Source organism: Fringilla coelebs, assembly GCF_963513975.1.
Source record: "Fringilla coelebs genome assembly, chromosome: 3".
Taxonomy (NCBI): Eukaryota; Metazoa; Chordata; class Aves; order Passeriformes; family Fringillidae; genus Fringilla; species Fringilla coelebs.
This window is the reverse complement of record NC_140030.1, coordinates 100110249-100132175: the sequence shown is the minus strand read 5'-3', so window position 1 is coordinate 100132175 and position 21927 is coordinate 100110249. Positions and strand designations below refer to the sequence as shown.

The window sequence follows — 21927 nt, the reverse complement described above, 5'->3', positions numbered from 1 at the left end:
ACTAAAATTAGTCCCCTGTTGTGGAAGACTTTGGCTTTCTTGGAGATTTCGTGATGGAAATTTCATCAGACACGTTCTTGAAGAGCAGGGCTGGGGCACAGTGGAGGGAGGGGAGTGCATTATCCACCTGGGATAACCTCTGGGAGAGGTTTCCAGCGAGGGAAATCCCTCATGACTCGAGCTCTCAAGTGGTTCAGAGGCAGCTACTTGTTTTTTCTTGTGAGGGCAGGTGGTGTAGGGCCCCTCACTGTCTGAACTGCAGGTGCCTCCCTGAAATTGCTGCTGGGGATTGACCCCTGACTCTTTCCAGCCTGAGGTCTGTGACTGCACTCAGCTTGGATCAGCTCTGGGAAGATTGTGTGATAAGAAAAACACAGTGAGGTTAAGAAACAGAAATCCAAATCTGATGTTGTCTGTCCCTGTTTTATTGTTTAAAAGTCAGCCTGAAAATTGTAGTAATCCCTTTGCAGTAGCGCAGGATTCCGAGAGTGGATTCAGTGTTCCTTGTGGAAAGCACCTCAGGGTGTGTTTTTCTGGTTTTATAGCACACCCAAAATGTATTAGATTTCTTTGTGTGACTGCCTGGCTTTCTTAAAAAGTATAATGGAAGTTACTGTTTTGAAAGTTATTCATTTTTTTGTTGCTTTTTAGGTGCAGGGGATGCTTGTGGTGCCTCCCCTGCTCTGCTGCCACACAACCACAAAAATCCCAAACCACAACCAAACACTGCCACTGCATTGGTTTGAAATGAGGAGCTGAGGTCTGTAATGTCAGTTTAAGGTATTTCATCAGCATTTAATTACAGTCCTTTGTTAAGTGGCTGCATACAGAAGTAGCACAAACCCATAAAATGGTAATGCTGAGTTCTCTTCAAGAACTTGTTTATTTGGGATCCAATCAAAGGAGGTCAGAAATGCCAAAATCTCTCCCTGGTTATTTCAGGAGCGCCATAGTACCAATAACTTTTTCATAACTCAGGCTGATATTTTAGAAATGTCTTTACATCTCTACAGCTTGTTTCCAGAAATGTTAATTGGGCTTGTGGGATGAAAGGCCATTCCAAATGTAAAGCTGCTTCCCTGCACTCTTTATCTCAGGATAATCCTTTTCTCCAAGGAAATTAAGGCACATTTTATAATATCCACTATATTACCAAGCCTACAGCACAGCAGAGTGAATGCAGGGAACCCAGCATGCCACCTTTTTTCCTAGAAACTTACAGCTTTTTATCAAACTTTATTTTCAATTTCTGAGCAGGTTTGGCCCTTCTGGAAAAGAAACTCCACTTCTGGCTTTGCCTCAGGCACGGAGCAGGCAGGTCCCGAGAGTGCTGTGCCTGCACAGCATCCTGGGCTCTGCTCTCCCTGCAGATGCCTTGGCAGGCTCTGGGAATTTAATCCCAACAGTTCTGTGGTGGATACAGACAACAGCTTACATGACCTGAACCCAGCTTTGCTAATTAATGCATGATTTTTTAAAAAAAATACTCCAAAGGGAGATGAAATGATGCTTTTGGAGAAGCAGTCATTTGGGTTTTGTAAACCCCACTGAGCTCTGTGTGTGTTGTAAAGGCTTGAGAAGGAAGGGAAAACCAGGAGTGCAAGGGTTGGCTGGTCAGTGAAAATCCCTGTTAGGCATTCAGCAGGGGGTCAGATAAAAGCAAGCTTAAAGAATGGGAGGAAATAAACCTGAGAATTGAATTATTTATTGCTGCTGCAAAATATGTGCTAACTCCTGTCACCTAACCTTAAAGAAAAATGTTACAGGCATGGAAAGATGTAATAGGCATTAGCAGGGTTAGGAGAGACATGAAAATCCTGCAGGCAGGCAAGGAAGGCAGACAGACATTCCCTGTTCTCACTGGCATTTTTGCCTTTATATGCATACCCCTTTTTTCCTACTAGCCCTCACAATAATCCAAATCTTTCCATACAGTTTGCACTACCTCCCAGCCCTTTCACAGGTAAGGGCTTAGCTTCCCAGGAGGCAGGAGGTTTGAAAAGCAAGATATTTAAACCAAAACCATCTATTTTTGTCACAATGCTGCACAGTTGTCCTGGCTTTGTTAGCACTTTTTGGTCAAGAGGGCAGCAGGAAGAACAGCCATGGGTACAAACCCCTAGGCTTGGCAGGATTAAAAATCATGTGCAGCGTTATGATGCTTGAAAAGAGAAAAAGCACATGCATTTTAGAGACACAGGTCCACTCACAAATTTTACTATAGTTCCACTTCAGGACAGCTGTCCAAAACCAGGCAACAGGATTTGGCATTGCATATCATCCTCCCCTTCCCTGCTTCTTTAGGAAAGGTGGCTCTGAGTTGTGTAATGCTGTTCTCCATCTCCTCTCCCTGCCTGAAATCACAGCAGCATTCTGTTTTCTTTTATCTGAGAGCTGCTACGTGACTTCTTCTCCCACTCAAGAGCTGCAGAGAGGAGGCAGGGGGTGGTGCTGAAGACAGGAGGGGTGTCCCTGTGCCCTCATGGCCACGGTGTGCCAGGCCAGCATGAGACCCATGAGGCAAAGTCCTTGGAGCTTAGGTTGCTCTCCCAGGAGGAAATCTTTAGCCTGATCCCAGGAATGGGGAGGAGGTGAAATACATTCTATTTCTCACAGTCCTACAGCAAGAGCAGTGACCTTAAATCTGCCAAGGGGAGGCAGTCACAAGTGGTACATTTTCTTGATGCAGGAAAAGCAAACTGTGGCATTGCAGATTTACCAAGAGGAGATGTGCCCACTCTGCTGGAGGCTGGGGTCCAGACTCTGGGTGCAGGCCCAAAAAGACAGGTGGAGAATTAAAAAAATGCAGAGAGAGTAAAACTGCTATTGGGGAGAATAAAAAACCAAGGAGACTTCTCCTCTGCTTCAAAGGCACAGAAAGCTAAATGAGCCATTCACATCATCTCCATTTTCCTCAGGAGAAGTGGTTAAGGTCTTTTATTGCCTTCTTCTCCCCTTGTTCACCATGAGAAAAAGAAAGAGACAACTAATTAAATATCTGATGTGGAAGAGCTGAAGCCTTTCTTTGCTGAGGTATCTTTGATTCTCATGTGTTTATTTTCCTATTCAGTTTTCATATGCTGAGTGGATTGCTTATTAATTGTTAAATGACTGCTGTGCAACTCAGTTATGGAAATGATTTCTACTTCAGTACCACTTGCCCTTGAATTGAGAATGGGAGGTCAACCAAAATTAGATAACTTCTCTTCAAACCTTTTATCTTTCTGGAAAAAAATATGGTTCAAACATGATGCCTGTCAAGAGGACTATGAAGTTCCAACCTTAAAACAATCCTTGTGGCCAAGCTGGCTTGGGGATCATATTGAGAATTGGTGTCCTGGCCTGCCCTGATGAGACCTTTAAACAGATTAATCCAGGTGTGGTGTTGAGTGTAGTGCAGAGCTGGTATTCTATTGCCCACATTCATTTCTAGAATGAATTGTGAAATCACAAATTGAATAAAACAAAGTTGTAATTTTAACTGAGGAAGGAGAGCTGTGTGGGCAGAGCAGGCAGTCCCTTGGCTGTAGTGAGATTCTGCTCAGGCAGAAATGTCCTCCCACGCTCGTCCCTTCAGGGTTGCACCTTCAGCTTCAGCTTTCACTGTGAGCCTTTGCTTTTCACCTTACACAAGAAAAGAGGCTGAAAAAAAGAAAAAGGAGTTATGTATTATGCAGCAAATAATACCAAGGACATGTTCTGTAGTTAAAAAAAAAAAAGAAAAAAAGGAAAGGCAAAGAAAAATGCAAATCTGGAGCTTTTCCTATATTTTCAAGAGAGGACTGTATTCCTCTGGTGTCTCCCTGCTGGCACATAATGCTGATATTTCTGTGCATCTGATCTGAAGGGCACTGAGGTCAGTGCAGAGATTCTCAGTATCTTCAGTGGACTTTGCACCACACTGAGCAGGAGCTGCTGTTGTGCTGCTAAATCCGGGTGTGATGCCTGTTCTGGGCTTTGGAACAGCAAGAGCAGCAGTGCTGGAGGGGCTGTAAACCAGGCTGGCCTCTGAACACGTGGCTGCCCCCTTTGCTGTGGGAGGTTTTTCATGGTGAATTGAAAGACAGCAGTTTGCATTCTAAAAGTAATGAGGAAAAAATGCCTAAAATTATTTAGACTTTTTTTTTTTTTTGGCTTTTTTATTTCCTTGTAAGTTCACACACTCAAATTGCAGAAAAGAAACAAATGTAGTTATTTTGGTCCCACTGAGGAGACGTGTTTCCAGTGGCCACATAACTCTGAGTAGAATCTTTTGTCCTGATAAGTTCTATTTTCAGATCATCAGAAAGGTTATGGATAAATGCCATAAAAGCAGCAAAAATAAAAAGCCTGTTTGGTCTGACTGCTTTGTCTTGTTAAATATTTTAAGAAGGAAAGCCCAGCTGGATGCATGCTGGACTGCAGGCATTTTTTCAAGCCTTTGGTACCCTGTTTATGTATTTTAAGATGAGCTGTTCAGCCCAAATGCCAGTGACTTTTCACCATCCATTTCAAGGTAATTCCAGATGTGTGGGATCAGCGTGCCAGGGACAGAGGGTTAATGTTTCTGGGAGGAGATGGGGATGCTGCTGCTGGTGTGTGTGCCTGTCTGTTGTGCCAGCCTTGTCTCTCCCTTCTCTGATGGTAAAATGCCCTGGAGCAAATGGATGCCTGGCATTGCTGCTTGCCAGGAGAGAAGGGCTCAAACAGCTGCCTTTCAAAAATAATTTCTGAAAAACGCCACTTTTTGGGCACAAAATGCTGTAGCTGGGTCGTGCTGATCCCAGAGCTTAGGTGAAGAACATAGGGACTTTTTGAAATGGGGCTTTTTGAGAGCATTACCTGTTGCCATTAAGACACATAAATCAGCAGCATGGCCTTTACTCACTACTTGCAAAACTTGCAGCAACCAAAATAAACACCTTTGTACTTTTAGTTCAGCTCTGGGTGTAGAAGCATTTCAGCAACAGGAGCCACCTACCCCTCATGTGCTCTTGTTTCAGGCAGTCCAGGTGCCTTTCAGGCCACAGGGCAAATGTGCAGGGTTCAGAAAAGAGCAGAAAGGAGGGTTTTAAACATATCTTACTCCATAATGCTGTTTCAGAGTAATTCTAATCTTTAGTCTCTTCTCTGAGAAAACCAGTTATGGCCTTGACTGAAGACTGATTGGAGAGGAAAAGCCAAGATCCTCTGGCTTTTGCCATCAGCAGGAGCCAGCATTGTCTGCTCTCATGGAAGAGAAATTGCTTTAGGGTTACAGTATTGGTGATGAAGAGAGAGACAGGGACTCAGTGTGATGGTCAGAGAATCCAAATTTATTGTGAAGTACAAATGCTTATATAGTATTTTAGGAAGGCTAGTAATGTTTTACTGCAATGATTGGGTTAATCATCACATAAACAAACTTACACATTTTAAACATCTCTTGCTTGCAGAAGTCTTGATGTCATTTTCTTTTTCTGGTAAGTCAGTCTGATTGAATCTTCTTGCAATCTTGATTTAATCCTCAAAGTTCTGTTTGCTATTGCCAAGGCATCCTGTAATGCTAATCAGGTCCAAAGTCCATCATCTGTCTTGTGTCCTAATATCCCAATATTACAGAACCATAGAATTATTTGGCTTGGAAGAGGATATTCATTTCTACTCAGCTTTTGTATTTGAGCAGGACATTAATGAATTCCTGAGTCATTTATGTATCACATAAACATAAAAGAGCTGTGGAGGAGCAAGAGTGATCTTTGGGGCTGCTAACCAAATTATTCAGCCTGCAAGCCAGCCGTACTCTCAGCCAGAATATGCCAGAATCCCAATGCACACAGCCTCCTAAAGGTCAGGAATTCTCTGCTCAGGTTTTTAGTGCATTCTTTAACTGTGGTGTTATTTCTAAATGCAGGTTATTTTAACTGTGTTGATTGGTTTGGTATTAAAGTAATTCTTACCCCTGAGTTCATTCCTGTTTTCCTGGTATTGTTTATTGCAGTAACAGAGAGGAATGTGGTTGACACTGATTTGATTAAATAAAAAGTTACATTAAAAGCACAGAAATCTCCTTGTGTCCTTAGGAGTTAACCAAGTTCCTGGCCTTGGGGATACCCTGTTACAAAAACATGCCCCAGTGGCAGGGAGGGTTTGGTGCTGTGATAGGGTATTTCCTGAAACATTTAAGAAAATGGTAAATAATAACATAAAGTAGTTGAAACTTTATTCTGAGAAAGTGTGGGGGGGTTATGATAATGAGTGATGTTTGATTTTCATTTTTTTGCCATGCTGAATGATTCCCATGTTAGGCAATAGGTAGATGTAAATGTAATGAAAATTAATTCCAGATCTAAAGAACGTTCTCTCTAGAAAAGCTGGATTTAGTGTAAAAGCAGAAGATGCATCAGTAAGGACTCTTGTTCTTAGACTAATTTCACAGTGCAATCAAGAGCTGCAAGACTGAAAAAACAAAGGCTAGCCTAGTTATTGGGACATGAAACATGTCTAGGGAAAGCTGTAGACTGATATTTCAGCTCTATGAGCAGCCTTAAAAACACCAACCAAACAAAACACTGCACGAGAAAACAAGGACAGCTGTCAAACAAGGTAGAAAAATGTAGCTCATAAGTGAGGAAGGACATTTACCCTCTGAGGTCCCCTGCAGAGGACTCTGAGAGGAGAGCACCTCACCTTGCAGTGGTTCCACTGAGAGACTCTGTTAGTGGAGAGCTGACACAGCAGGCAGGGCTTGAATAAGTGATGATGGAGCTTTCTCATCACTGGTACCCTTGTGAGAGAGCCTGATGCCCTGCCAGAAATGGAGGGTTTCAATAGTTTTTATGTAGTTTTCCATGTAATATATCTAACTGTATAAACTACATATGTATATATTCTTTATAGTTATATATAGTTTTTATTTTAAATTTAGTTTTTTAATACATGTTTTGTTTCAAATCTCACAGTGATACAAAGGTAATTTAATATTTTTTTTATGCTGACTTTATGTGCTTCCGTGTACAGTTTGATGAAGCTTGCAGATATCACTGGTTTTGTTTTGGTTTGGTTTTTTTTTCCTTTTAAAACCTCTTCATGCATTTCTTAGTTAATGATTTTAGCTCTGCTTACACCTTTGTTTAAATAGCAGCTGGCTCAAGACCCAGCCAGAGTTGCATACCAGGTCTCCAAGACAGTGTCATTAGCCTAAGCAGGTTAATTGATTTATTTGGTATGCTATCACACCTATTTACCTCAAGCCAGTCAAGCAGCAGAGGAAAAACGGTGCTGTTAAGGATTAAACATTCCACAAGCACTGTTTTAGGGTTTGAAAGAGCTGGAGCTCAGCTGTGCTTTCAAAGATGCTGGAATTCAAATGGAAACATTTGGTGTGCTTTCCTTGACAAAACAGTATCTGGAGGGGCAGAGAGGAGTCAGAGGAGTGTGTGCTTTTGCATTATTTTTTAGAAACAGTTCAGATACAAAGAGGTTTCACTTTTCATTCCTGCATCAGGAGTTAGTTCACAACACTTTCTGTTCCCTTGTCTCAATTCCATTCCTATCTCAGAAGGCAGAAGTTCTGGCAGTGCCTTTGGCTGGGATTACCCAGCCCTGTATTTAGTGGCCTTCAGCTATGACCTGCTTACATGGCCAGTATTTCCCATGCCAGGCTGGATCCTTCCCCAAACTGCTTTGCACGTATCCAAGATCAAGACTATGAGGGAAAAAAATACTTTGTAGGTTTCTTCTTTTCTTCTTAAATATTTTTTTTTTTAATAGGAAGTGCTGTAATGGGGGGGGGGGTGAGGAAAAAACCAAACCTTGGAAATAATAAGCTCAAGGTGACTGCAAGGTGAGGAAGGTGCCTCTTGATGCCCTCTTGAAAAAGAATTGCCTTAAAAATTTAAGATAGTCTGAACACCTCAAGGTAGAGTTTTCTTCCAACAGCTCAATTCCAAGAGGATGTAGCCTAAGCTGAGCATGTTCCAGAGTGCAGGTGCAGCATTATACAGAGCCAAACATCCACCACTCTTCAGTGAGGGAGAACCATAAAGGGTTTTCTGTTCTCTGAAGCTCCTGTGACTGCAGCAGATTTTGTGGGGTAGCCTGAGCCTGAGGTAGCTGAAGGTGTTGTGAAAGGGTGTTGGAGGAACCAGGTGAGCAGGCTTAGCAAACAGCAATCGATCAGCTGAGGCCATACAAAAAGTCACAGGCATGACCTTGCAAAGAGCCATCCATAAATGAGAATGAAATCTGCATTTTGTCAGCATAAACAGGTCATTTTTTTCTGCATTGTGTTGGTTCCAGCAGAACTGTGACTTTTATAACCTTTCCTTTCTGACCACAGCAAGCTGCCCTCAGCACTGGAATGTTTGCCTCCCCTGATCAGCCAAGGGCCTGAGGGACACCCCCAGTGGAGGAGCAGAGTCCTCCCAGCATCTGGGAGCTGTGGTGAGTGCTGAGGGAACAGAAATCAGGGATCACTCATCCCAAACCTGCCCTGGACATCCAGCACTTGTTCATTGCCAGCCTCTGCATTTGCACACTGTGGTGGAAGGTTTTTGGGGGAAACAGTGGATAAGAAACCCCTGGAGTGATGAGTCTGTGCAGGGACAGCACACAAGGCAGGGCACTCGGGGTGGGATGTGGGGAGTGCCTAAGGTCAGAAACCAGAAACAGTGTGATTTTCTTAAAAAGTCAAAAAGAGATAAATTTGAAGGTTTACAGAAACCAATGAAGGTTAATATCACCAGAGCCAAATAAGAAGAGGCTTTCATAAAAGTATTGCCCTTTTTTCTTGTTAATTAGTAAGAATCATGTTATTTTTGTTAGCTCTTTAATGTGAAATGTATAAAAGCTACAGAGTATGCTACCTTCTAATTAGTTATACAGCTTAAATTATGGTTTGGCTTTGTTTTTCTTCAACATTTGCTGAAAAGAAAGCTTTACCTTCAAAGGGCTCAGAGAGCAGCAGGTTAAAGCTGCATCCATAAATGCTCATTTTTCATGTAGGATATAAAATATGAGGTAGAATATTTTTAGGAGGCTGATAATGTAAAAGGAATGACATTACATTTGCTATGCAGTATCAGGGATCTACTTTTATCCTTTGGAATTGTTCCATTTTCTGCAATCCTCAATCTGCTTAATCTGTGATATTACAGGCTTGATGTTACATTAAAAGTATTAAAATTCTGCAATCGAGTTAACTTTTTTTTTTTAAGGGGATGTAATAATAATTTGCTTAAGAGGTTTGTAATACCAAAATAATGGAGAATTAAAAGGCTCTCACAGTTACAAATATTCGTGCTTTATTTTATGCAGTATTATGGAAACAAATTGCACTTTACATTAGAGTTTTTGAAGGGCATGATTGTAGATATCTAGCAAAAATAGCTCTAAATTGAATTAAAAATAATGAACTTAGTATTGTCAGAAATGTGGGAGTGTGAAATCAATGGATTGCAATCCGCTGGATATTTTGTGGAATTATCTAGATTTTGCTGTCATTATCATATGCCCCAGTATATCTTGCAGAATACTAATGAATATAAAAATAACTCCAGAAGTTTGCAGTGGGATCACGATTGATGCAATGTGATAGAAGAATCAATGCAGCATCTCACACTTTCCTCATTCTACATTGGTTTGGGGCAACTTTTTGTGGTTTTATTTTCTTTTTGCCACTTATCAGATGTTCCTAAGATGAGACTATAAATGGCAAAAATAAATTGCTCTCATAAACTTCTGACATGAAATATTTGCACCCAGTAGAACTACCGAGTTTAATGTCCTATTACTCTGATTTTTGAAGAAGGAAATGCAAGCTAAAATCCGAGGTTTTTCTTCTTTTTGCACCATTCATGCAAGGTGGATGGTTGCGTATTGTGACATTCCTGCAGCAAATGTTTGTGTGGAAGAGGGGATGGGAGAGAGCTCTGCACATGTGACAGGACAGGTCCCTCTGACCCAGGCAGCCCTGGGGACTCACCTGGGAATGGTGAGCACAGGGTGTCAAGGAAAGGCCACCCAGAGAAAGGTTTGGAAGCAAGTTTCTAGTGCAGGGGTGAATTTATCAGGGTTTATTTTCTGCAGGGCAGCACAGTACTGAATTCCCACAGTCATGAGTAAGGATAGTCTGCAGTGAAGGAAGGCTTCTGTGATAGAGCTTGGCAGCATCATTGCAAAAATGACTTCTGGATGTGCCTTTTCCAAGGAGAATGTGTTCTTGCACTGTTAAAAAGTGTCTAATTTCCATTCTGAATTTCTGGTTATGTTGAGATTTTGGGGGGGCAGGGGGTGTGGTGTTGAATTTCTTTTCTCTTACTTTTTTTGGTATTGGGGGGGGTCATTTGGAAATTTTTTTCCTATCTCCTCCCCCCCATTTTTTTCTTTTTTTTTTTCTTTTTCTTTTTTTAAATTAAGATTTGCATTTGTGTACCGTGCAAGCCTGTGAGCAGGTACTGGCTCAGGCAAAACCTGCTCTGGTACTGAGCCATGAGGATGGAGGCTCACAGCTGACCATTACTGACCAGTGAACCTCATGGACCTGCTGGGATGAGTCTAAAGGAGAGAGATGAAGATGTTGCCAGGCTGGAGCACCTCAGCCAGGCTGACAGCTTGGGTTGTTCAGCATGGAGAAGCCTCTGGAGAGACCTTAGAGCCCCTTCCAGTACCTAAAGGGGGCTCCAAGAGAGCTGGAGAGGGACTTTGGACAGAGTCATGGAGTGACAGGACAAGGGGAATGGTTTTAAACTAAAAGAGAGTCGGTTTACAGTAAATGTTGGGAAGAAATTCTTGACTGAGGGTGGTGAGGCACAGTTTCCCCAGAGAAGTTGTGGCTGCCCCATCCCTGGAAGTGTTCAAAGCCAGGTTGGATGGGGCTTGGAGCAACCTGATCTAGTGGAAGGTGTCCCTGCCCAGGGATGAGCTTTAAGGTCCCTTCCAACCCAAGCCATCCTGTGATTCTGTGATTGGTTTTCCTGCTGAAATATGATTACACTTATGACTTGGGATAATATTTACAGGATAGTCCCTGCAGGTGTTTTATTGGAATAGTATTTACATGGAATTAGCAAATTTGGAGCAAGAGGGAGTGTTGACATTACCAGATAAACCAGACTTTTTGGCAACAGCAGGTTATACCTAAGCCCCTGCAGGTGTTTTCTTTCACTCCAGAGAAGCAATCTCTTAACACTTATTTGCAAAATTGGACAAAAAGATATCAGCTGTAGATTTATTCTGAAAGGAGTATTTTGTCTTTTGTGTTTAATTAATGCCTTGGAACCAAAATGGCATTTGTTTGTGCCCGTGGGTGTTGCTGGGGGAGCTGATGTGCTGTGAATTCCCGGGCACGTTTGCTGTGTGCTGGCTCCGAGTCCCGGCTCGGTGATGTCTTGGGAACCAGCTCCTTGTTTTATTTATCCCCCACCGCCTTTGGTGTTTCAGCCTAATTTGCTGGTATGGGAACGGTCAGATATTCATCAGTGCTAACACATCTCTGGTTGAACCGGAGCCCTGCGCTTGGATACGAGCCAAGCCCAAAATGTCCAAAAAGGCAGCGCTGCTGAACTCTCCTACTTTTTGATTGGAATTCTGACTCTTTTTTTGGCTCTGTTCACCAAAAGGAAAATAACTGGGGAGGCTGAAAATGAATGTGGGTTCTTTATCACAATGAAAGGTACCAGGCTCTTTTGAAGGCAAGTTTTGGTGACATGACAGATTGGTTTTTAACATATGCAAGGGGAAGCTAAATCTTTAAAACATCCTACTCTAAGGCAAAACCTAAAGTAATAGAAGAGAATAAGATCTCTTGCGGAGCAGTGCGATTGCATTGACTGGCAGGCTCCGCAGAGCACATGGCTGCGCTGCCTGCTCCAAAAGGATCGGGCCCAAACCCCTCCAGTCCTCCCACCGCTCCGGGAAGCAGCTGCGTGGGTGCCCAGGTCCGGGAGCACTCGGCTGGCTGGCTGTGTTTGCACACAGGCACCCGAAGCTGATGCTTTCGCGCTGTCTGAAGAGCTTTCCTGGTAATTCAAGCTGGGATAATTCCTTTACAAAGACCCGCTAATGATCTTACAAGCACCGCGTCGAGTTGAGACGGCTTCGAAGAGTGGGTCTGGCGCCTTGGCTGGTGGCTTTGAAATGCTGAATGTTGTTGTAGGATCCTCCAGATCAAGGGGAAATGAATATGAATGCAATGATATGCGAGCTCCGAGGGGTTCCTTTCTGTTGTTCCAATGCAGTGGCTAAAACTCAGAAATATAACGTGTATCAAAGTTGCTAGAAAGCATTTTAAGTAGCCGGCCAAGCTGATATGATAGAGAACAATCGTAACTTTTTTAAGTTTTCAATTTGTGAGGGTTGGTTTTCTAAAAATACATGGGGTTTTTAAGTATAGTTACTGAGACAGAAAAAGTCGTGCTTCTTTTAGACTCTCATATAAATATTTTTGCAGCACTCTGTTGTTGCAGCTCCTAGAAACCCCGATTCAAGGCTGGGGGCAGTTTGTGTTTCTTGGATGTTTTGTTTTGCAGCTCCTTTTTATAGCCCGGGCTCGGGAGTGAAAGGGGAGGAGGGGTGGGAAAGTGTGGAGGGACAAAACCAAGGCGGCTGCAGGAAATGGGGATTCTTTCCCACACCTTCCTCTGGGCACCGAGCTCGGCTTCCCAGCCTGAAGCTGAAGCCCAGGTTCCAGCCCGGGCAGCAGCAGTGCTGGGCTTCAGGACTTCGAGCCCGTGACTGGTTTTGGTTTTGCTTAACTCCAAAGGGGCTGAATGATTTTTTAGCAGTAGGAAGGATCAGAAGGGATGCCTTGTTTCCTGCTGAGGATGAGCAGGGATACCATTTGTACTGCTCCTGGAGGATGCCTTAGGGAAGGAATAAGGATTTTTGTGTTTCATGGCTCCATCTTATTTTTTGTTCCGTTTTTCATGGGGGAGATAAAGCATTAAATAAAACTGAAGCTCAGTTCTGAGCAGCCTGATTTACAGCCCTCTTGGGTCAGGTTTTAGGTTGGTGCACATGAGAGTGGATAACCAGACACCACCCAGCCCACATGGGAGAGTTTTAGCTGCTTTGTAGCTAAAAGAATGTTTCGTGAGTGCACTTACACTTGTACCAAGTGGCAGTGTCTTTGTGTAATCAAAGAGTTTTGTGTAATCAAAGTGTTTTGTTTTGGTCAACTTACTTACATTCCTTTTGACTGACAAAACCTGAAGAGGGGAACAAAAAAAAAAATTCCTCCTTATACCTTAGGCTCAGGCAAAAACATCTCCTCCAGAAGCAGGCGCTTCCATCTCCTCAGGTCCACTCACATTCCCTGTGAATAAGCCATGAAATCAGCTTTAGCAGATCTCAAAGGTTGCATGGGCAGCCCTGGCCTGATTAAATCTGTAGATGGGCTCACATGACTCGGGGTGCAGAGCTGTGGCTGGAAGGCCTGAGGAGTCCCCAGGAGCTTGGCCTTGGAGGTCATCCCACGGAGGACCAGGTCCCTGCACAGCATGGCACTGCCACTCCTTCCCCAAAGGTCAGGACAGAAACCAGCCCCTGGCTGGAACACACGTGGCGCAATGGGAGGTCAGGTTACAGAGAGCTCCTGTCGGATCTTGTCTGTGAAAGGACACTTGAAATGCGTTACAGATACTGGGATTATTTTGGGCTGGTGAGAAAAGCTGCTCCTCCTGCAGGAGCTGTTGTGTGAAAGCCTGCTCTGGACTTTTCTAGTCAGGTCTGGAAAAGCAAGGATGCTAAAACTGGGGAGATCCAGCAGGAAGGAGCTGAAGAGGCACTGGCTCTGCAGTCCCTGTTTGCAACAGTTGCTCAGGGTAGGCTGATGCTGTCCGGGTCTGCTGGTTGGTGTCCATGGAGAATGGTTCACTCAGCAAGGGTCTGGGTCTGTCTTCTCCTCAGAGCCTCAGGGGTCAACTCATGGATTGCTTGAGATCTGACTTTTCCAGTGCTTCCTAATCAAGGAATGCTCTGAGACATACTCCAGGATTTTGTTCACACTTTCTTATGAAGTCTCCTGCAAACACATCTGCCTCAGGCAGATCCCACCTGGATTTTTATCACTGATACAAATTAGTGCTCCTAATCAGACAGGAAAATGCCAGAAAGTGCATTGAGAACGGGAGTTAAGCTGTCAAATTCCTCACTTCTACACAGGGATCAAACATAATTGTTTTTCTCAAATATTGTTCTCTCTTCTTTTGTAGGAATCGGAGTTTCTCTGCCTAGAGTTTGATGAGGCCAAGGTGAGCCAGATGCTGAAGAAACTGTCAGAAATAGAGGAGAGTATGACTTTGTTGACTCAGACTACTTAATCAAATAAAGAGATTGCAACTTACAAAAAAATGACCCTTGGTACGTTTTCATAAATCCTATTTCAGCACATAAAGTGGGGGGTGCTGGTTAAATCTGGATTATAACCCCAAGAATGGGCTAAATCACACTGTGAATCTTTCTCATCCCCTCCTCCCAAACTGTTTTCCAAGGAGCAGCAACACTGTTTCCACAAAGCTTTGCATAATCAGGCCTTGGGGTGTAGCACAGCTTTTCTCTTTATCCCTTCAGTCACTTCTGGAGTCTTCCAGATGCTGTGGATGCTGGGCTGGATGAACAGCAAAGGTAAATTGGCCAGTTGTGCCAGAGGAGAAATGAGCAGAAGAAACAGGCAGATTTGGGGAACTCGTGTTTATGCTTCCAAACCATGGACTTTATAGGACAAATCCACCTCTGTGAGCTCTGTCTGCTTAGAGTTAAAGCCCAGGAAAGCAGATGAAGTGCAGGGAGTTCAGGGAGCAGAGGCACAAACACAGCTCTCTGTCCCTGTGAGCTCCATGCTGCCGAGGATTCAGTGGTTCCCAAGGGCTGGCCAAGCTGGCTGCAGAAGCCAGGGGACCATCAGGGGAACATCTCCTGGGCAATGGGAGGTGCTGGTTTTCCAAAAGGTGCAGTCCTGCATGTGCAGAGCACCTGATCCAGCTATTTGCTGGTGGCCTTCAAAGCCACCTCTGATCTGCTTCCCCAGAGACCATCCAGCCTTATCACCTTCTGGCTCCTGGGCCGTGGTGGTGCAGCCCTGGCACGGAGCTGCACGCTGCGTTTGAGGGGCCAGTGCTTTGTCAGAGCACAGCTGAACTTGGCTGCTCTTAGTCCTGCTTTTCATGGCTTTGTTTGACCTAAGAAAGCCTCAGATGGAACCCAGGGTTTCTAAGTGCATACAGCTCAGCTCAGAATGTGGGTAAAGGAAAACACCCTTGGCAGCCTGAGGCTTTATCAGTAAAACACTTATGTGAGTGAAGAAATCTGCCAGAGGCAGGTCAGGGGCTCAGGATCTGCTCTGCCTGGATGGCTCCTGGCTGTTGCAGTGCCCACATCTGTGCTGGAACACCCAGCTGCAGAGCAGCTGCTGCCCCTGCGCTGACAGAGGCTCTCAGAAGGGTTTCCAGTTCCCTGTGTTTCCCTTCAGGGCTGTGACCTTGCCAGCCTGCTCACAGCAGGATGTCCCACCACACTGAACTGGCTCAGCAGGAGCTGAGCCTGAGCAGGCCAGCACTTGGACAGAGCAGGATGGAAGGATCTCCTTCCAGCAGAGCTGCCTGGTGGGCCTTCAAAAGGTGACAATCCTGGTTCCTGGTTTGCTCTGTCACTTGACTGGAAGGTGTGTACCCACGTTTGGTTGGAGGCTACATTGCTTCTTGCCATTTGATATTTGCTTCATAAGCAACCTCCTCCTGAGCTAAAATTACACTGAGGGCTTGTACCAATATAGAGATGACAACATGAAATGTTCTCGTGCCGTAGCTAAAGCACTCCTCATCACTTCTCCTTGAGAATTTATTGCTTGTGGAGTTGCCAGATTGCACTTGGACACAAATTCTCTTCAGAGCAAGGGAAGGGCACCTTTTCCCATCTGCCTGGTCAGAAGGGGAAATATCCCTCCAGCCAATTTGTGTCCCTGCACAGGGAATTAACATTTCCTTTGCCGTGCCTGTCCCACTGCTGCCTTTTCTCTTAGAGCCTCCTGGTTCTGCCCTCTCATCTCATGGAGGCCCCAGCACCTCTGTTTCCCCAGCTGCCTTCAGCTGATCCTTGTCAGAGGGGAACTGGGCTGAAACCACAAACTGCTCCTCGTGCTGCTCCCTGTGAAATGAGTGCTTTGTGATTCTCTGAGCTTTGTGTTGCCTTTTTCAACTAAGTTCATTCAAGTGCTTTCTGTGTTTTAGGACATATTTAAAAAAAAATATCAAGGTCAGGGAAGGATCATGATCTTAAGTAGCTTGCACTGTGTCAAACATACTTATTGTTTTATTTTAACATGGTCAGAGGATAGGAAAATGTGCTATAAATGGAAATTAAAGAGAAACAAACTGGGAACAGATGTCAGGAAGTATTATTTCATGCAAAGAATAATAAATATGTGGAATGGCTAACAAGGCAAGAAGGCTGAGGCAAAAAGTCTAGGGGACATTTAAGGAATAATTGAATACTTTCTTAGTTGAGGTCTGAAGTGGTATGTTTTTATGGGTGGATGCTTCTCTTTCTTCCTAATCTTCCCTCCCTGGATACCTAACTGTCCTCATTTTCTTCTTGGTGGATCTTTTCTAAACTACTGTGCAAAACAAAAAAAGAAAAAGGATAAAAAAGCACTGAGTGTGTTGAGGACCATGCTGCTCAGTCCTTGGTAGTCACTGGGCAGCAAAATTGTTCCTGCTTCACCAAGTTTGGTGTGGCAGGGAAGGGGGTGCCGTGCTTCCCGATGCTGTAATCTTCAGCTGCTGCTGGGACACGAGGTCAGGCTGGCTCCTTGGCAGGGCTGTGCCTTCCTGCTGAGGTGGTTTCTGTGTGTGTGCATCCATCTGCCCCTGCCTGCGGTGTTCCAACCTGGTGGCCGCTTCTGGCTGAACCTGGAGGGGACAAGGGCTCTGGTGCCACTCTGCTTTGCTTCCTTGAGTGAAAGGCACAGGCACCCATGGCTTCTGTTGGGATGTCACCTGCTATCTGTGGTCCTGCTCGATATCTCTGTGGTGCTGGCACATGACAGCTCGTGTTCAGGAGAGATTTCATAAATCCTTCCCCAAAGCCCAGATATAAGCCAGACTCATCCTGAATGCATGGCCAGGCAATTCCTGCAGTGGCTGGGGCTACACAGGAATGCTGCATGGATCCAGCTGAGCAGACACCCCAGCACAGCTCTCACAGTGGCCACTGGGGCCTCATCCAGCTTTGGAGAGCACTGTGGTTCCTGCCATGGCCCCAGCTCCTGTGCCCATGTGCTAAGCCAGGCCAGCAGTGTGGCACCAGGGCTATCACCTCCTCCTCCTCTTCCTCCTTCCTCCAGGGAACCAGGCAGGCGTCACTTCACAGCAAGGAAAGAGCAGCCCAGCACGGCCAGAGGGAGAAAGGGAGGGAGGGAGAAGCAGCAGGAAGGGCTGAAGGAGGGAGTCCCACCTGAGGGGGGCATTCCTGCCCACTCCCCAAAGGCAGCCAGGGCAGGAGCAGGGACACAGCTCCTGCCAGGCTCCCGTGTCCTTAGGCTTCGGAAGCTGTCCCCGCAGCGGTGCCGCTGCTCTCGGCTTTGCTGGGACCCTGGGGCTGGGGCAGGCTTGGTTCCCAGCGGGGCCGGGGTTTGTTCCAGCCCGCGCCGTGCTGGCTGCGGCAGGGCCGGGCCGGCGGCAGCGGCACTCGGCTCTGCCCCGCTCTGGCCGGCCTTTCCCGGCTGGGAGCTGCGGAGCGCAGGGGCCGCTGCCCCGCGGTGAGCAGAGGCAGCCCCGCGCCGCTGCCTCCCGGTGACTCGGCCCGCACGGGATGTTCGGCCCGGCCCGGATCTGCCGCCCCGCACGGATCCTGTTGCAGCCTTCGGCTTCCTTTCCGTGTCACGTTTTGCTCTGCGGAATGCCCTGCAGGTATTCCTGCAGCCGCTCCGTGTTTTCTGGGGGTTCCTCCAGGCTGCCGCTCGCTTCATGATCCGGGAACTCCCTGAAATGTCCGAGTGCTGCCGCCTTCAATCTCGCACTGCGCCCCTGGCAAGCCCTGCACTCGCTCTCGCCTGGCAAGACCATTACTCTTAGTGCAATTTTCTCTTCTCTTGGTCTGCATATGCCCAGAACTGCTAAGATTTTAGTGTTCTTCTAGGATATCTTTAGTTGGAAAAAAAAAAAAACAAAAATGGCTTAGGCACACTGTGTTTTTCTGAATCTAAGCCAAGCCAGAGCTGGTTTTCATAGTGTTTTGGGCCAAGGAAAGCGGCAGATGATGATATACTTATTTTATGTTGGTGTTGATTTACTTTCCGATTATTCAGGTTGCTTCATCTCTTTTTATTTTTTAATTCTCTTTTTCCTTACAGGCCCTTTTGCAAGTGTAAATAATAGTGTGTATGCTCTCATTGTGTTTCACACAATGGGAAGGTTTTGCAGGAGCCCATAATCTCCACATCTTACTGTGCTTGGACTTTTTAATAAACTGGTATTTTGAGAGATTTTCTTTTCTGTGTGTCAGTTCTTTGCTACCTATTGATAAAACAAATTGCTCACCATTTTTCTGAGGAGATTTCCTGATTTAAGTATTTACTGACAATTTGTAGGTGCGCAAGTATCTGGGAAGTTTTACCCCAAGGCTCACACTGGCCATAGATTGTTCACAGAAATGTTTTCTTCTCCTTCTGGGGAGTTTCAACAGTTTATTCATTCATTCCAAATATTTATGAAGAGGTCCTCAGTGCTGGGGACAGAGGGAGTCTTTTGAATAAGGGGAATGCAGTGGTCCTGTAGCAGCAGCCACTGATGACTTTTTAATGTGTTGTGTTTCATGTGGCTTGAGACTGGAAAACAGGCAAGGGCTCCTTGCCTTGAAGCTGGCCCTGTTAAAATCCTCCTCAAAAATTATTCCCAAATTCCAGGGAAGTGTGGCTGGGTGTGTCATTTAATCCAACGTGGAGGCTAGAGCTGCGCTCCTGGGTCTCCCTCACTGTGCTGTGAGGGGCTAAAGATGCCAGCACAGGGGGACAGGCAGCTGTCACCGTCAGTGCACCCCCCCCCAGTGCACCAAAATCCAGCTGTTTCCACCCATCCAGGTCACACTGGTTCAGCCAATCTTTGCCAAAGCTGTGGAAGAGGCCCCCTCTCCTCAAAAAGCACACACAATACCAAAGATGCCTTTTCCCAGTAGAGTGAATTCTGTGGGTGATTCCCCAGAGGCACAGAAGTCCCAGAGGACACGGTGTGTCACCTCCCATGGAAGGGTGGCAAGAGGGACATGGCTGAACTGCCAGTGCCACTTGGGGGTGTTATTTTGGGATATCACCTGAGCTTCTTGTCCAAGCACAGAATTGGGGGTGGTGCTGTGGAGCTTCCCTCCGGATGTGATGGGGCTGACCAACCCCAAGCTCAAGTCCCCAAATGTTTTGCCCTTCCTCCTTCCTTTTAATGGTGGGAAGGCAGATCTTGCAGTGCAAGAATTTGCAGGAAAACAGGTTTGAAGGCATGTCAGGGGTGGAGATCCCACCTGGGGGCTTTGACCCTGGGGCATTTGTAGGGTTATTGCAGCAACAGCAACAGGAGGTCCCTGAAATGTGGAGTTGTCAGAGGGCGTCTGTGAGCAAGGAGGTACAAGAGAGATTTCCCCAAAGATGTTTTCCTGTTTATTATTTTCTCTGCACACAGGTGACTTGGTACTTGCATTTTAATTGCCTTAGTGGCCAGCAGAACTGGAACTCCAGCACTCAGCCATTAGCTCTTGTAATGGGATGGTATTGGAGAGTACATAAAAACAGGTAATTGCATAAATGGCATTTTTGGATGCCAGCAAGTGCCTCAGACCCTCGAGGAGTGACATTTTACAGGAGTGGATGGGAGAAAAACAGCAATCACAGCACAAAACCCAAATACATAGTGTTTCTGAGAGGAGCCTGAGAGGCAGCAATCATTTCCTGAGTTTTCTGGCCAGTTGGCAGCCCTGGCTGAACACAGCACTGCTGGGAAACCATATAGTGCATTTCAGTAATTAGTGGCACTTTTTCTGCCTGGCAAATAAAACCTCAGAGGGCATTAAAGCCTTCATGGTGTCTCTGCTCTTGGCAGCAAAAGGGACAAATAAGCAAAGCCACCTCAGGAGTGGTGGCCCAGGAGAGAGTGAAGTGTCTGCTTGATCCCAGACGCCTGCATGTGGCTCAGGGTTCTCCCTGCACTCACAGAACACAGCAGCCACCCTGCCACCCTCTGAAAAACATGTGGTGGCCTCCTCCAGGCATCTCCCTAAAATAAACTCACTCCTGCAGAATCTCAGAACAAATCTGCATTTTTCTGTGGCCGAGGAACAAGGTGTGTAGAGTTAAGTCCCTGCTCCAAGATCCTGTGAGGCAATGGCATGCAGAAGTACAAGGTTAAAAAAATGCTTCTAGAACCAGTGGCTGGGAACTGTAAATACCTTCCAGGCAGTCCTCAGGCACATCAGGAGATGAGCAAGCAAAGCAACTGGAATTTATAAACTTGCATAATTAATTATTCTTTGCAAGGAGAGCAAACATTCCCATGTTCCAGCTCTGTTAGGGCCTTTGACAATTGGGCTCCTTTCTGTAAATAATGTTATGTAAGTTTATACATTTCAGTTAGTGCTTGTTCTAGCCTCTTCACAGCCCAAGGATGTTTTCACTCCAGTTTATTATTTCAGCTGTGGACAGATCATTTTGCCCTGGTGCATCTATAATGGGATTTAAATTAAGATGCTTGCAAGCAGTGTAACAGTAGTGAAATAGTGTCTGGAAAACATTGGTACATACCCAGGGAGAACGAAAGAAAGAAATTAGCTTTACATTGCAGCACTGGGCAAAATGTCTGCTCCCTTCCCCACCGGGCAGGACAGGATTCCTCCAGTGCTGTACCCGGGCTGCATTGCAGGGCTGCTGGAGACATGGTGTAATGGCCGTGGATGCTTTTGTTCCAGGGGAGCACCTTTGAGTCATCCAACAGCCCTGTAACTGCAGCCTGCTGCAATCAGACCTGGCTGAAATGCTTAACCCCAACGGCTGAATCTCCAGCCATTCCAAATTAGTACAGCTCCATTAACCCCAGAGGACTATTTACATGGGGGAGGTTAAATGTGTACAGGATCAGACACAAAACCTGCAGTGATTCTGTACTTGGGGCAGTGGTTTACTGATTTACAAGGCTAGATCTCATCTCTGCTGGTTTCTGAAGCTTTATTTATTAATAGTGAGCACATCCATGTCAGGGGGATTTCTCCAACAAGCAGCACAGGGAAAACCCTTCATCTATTTCAATAATGTTGCTGATCCCAGTCCCTAATGCAGGAGATATCTTCCCTCCATGTCATTCTTCAGTAACCTGTGGCTATGAGGCTGGATATTAAAACTTGATATGTGGATTATATAATTTCCCTTTGTCCTGTCTTTTATTTCTGAATGATTACTTATTATATTATTTATTATCTGCAGATCCTACAATAACAGGAGAAAACTTTTGTGATCTCCTCCTTTGATCTATTGTAATTCTGATGCGCTGGGGGCCACATCCTGCACCCGGATGGGCTGGGCAGTAAGGAGTGTGTCTCAGTCAGCACTGAGGCATGGTAAATAGCCCATGGCCTCTGGGGTGGCTTTTAGGAGCACAAATCCACCTGAAATGGTTACAGGAGGACAATGGCAGGTCTTGGAGGAAACCAGGTGAGTGATGAGCACCTGGCGGAAGAAGCCGTCGGCAGCGGGATGGTGCAGGACAGGGAGCTGGGAGTGAGGTCCCCGGGTGCTCTGCAGTCTGGGCACCAGCGTGCTGGACAGGGCCCTGCACCCAGGGCTTGTAACTGCTCTCCTGACAGAGAGCCCAGAGGGCTGGCACAAATTCCCTTTTGGATAGAGCCTCATGAGTGCCTTGGAATGTGCTCCAAAACAGCCCACACAGGTCCCATGCCAATGCTGCTACCATATAAATGAGCCCAAGCACTCTCTTCACC

At 45.7% G+C, this 21927-nt stretch overlaps 1 protein-coding gene across 3 annotated transcripts in view; it reads left to right on the top strand.

Moving 5' to 3' along the window:
* Positions 1–14307, top strand: part of COMMD1 (copper metabolism domain containing 1) — a 62252-nt gene extending 47945 nt beyond the window's left edge. For all 3 annotated transcript variants that reach the window (XM_084202236.1, XM_084202235.1, XM_084202237.1), the window contains exon 3: positions 14172–14307. In XM_084202236.1, coding sequence (XP_084058362.1) covers positions 14172–14279 — 108 coding nt within the window. In that variant the 3' untranslated portion in view covers positions 14280–14307. The remainder of the gene's footprint in view (positions 1–14171) is intronic.
* Positions 14308–21927: the final 7620 nt, after the last annotated feature.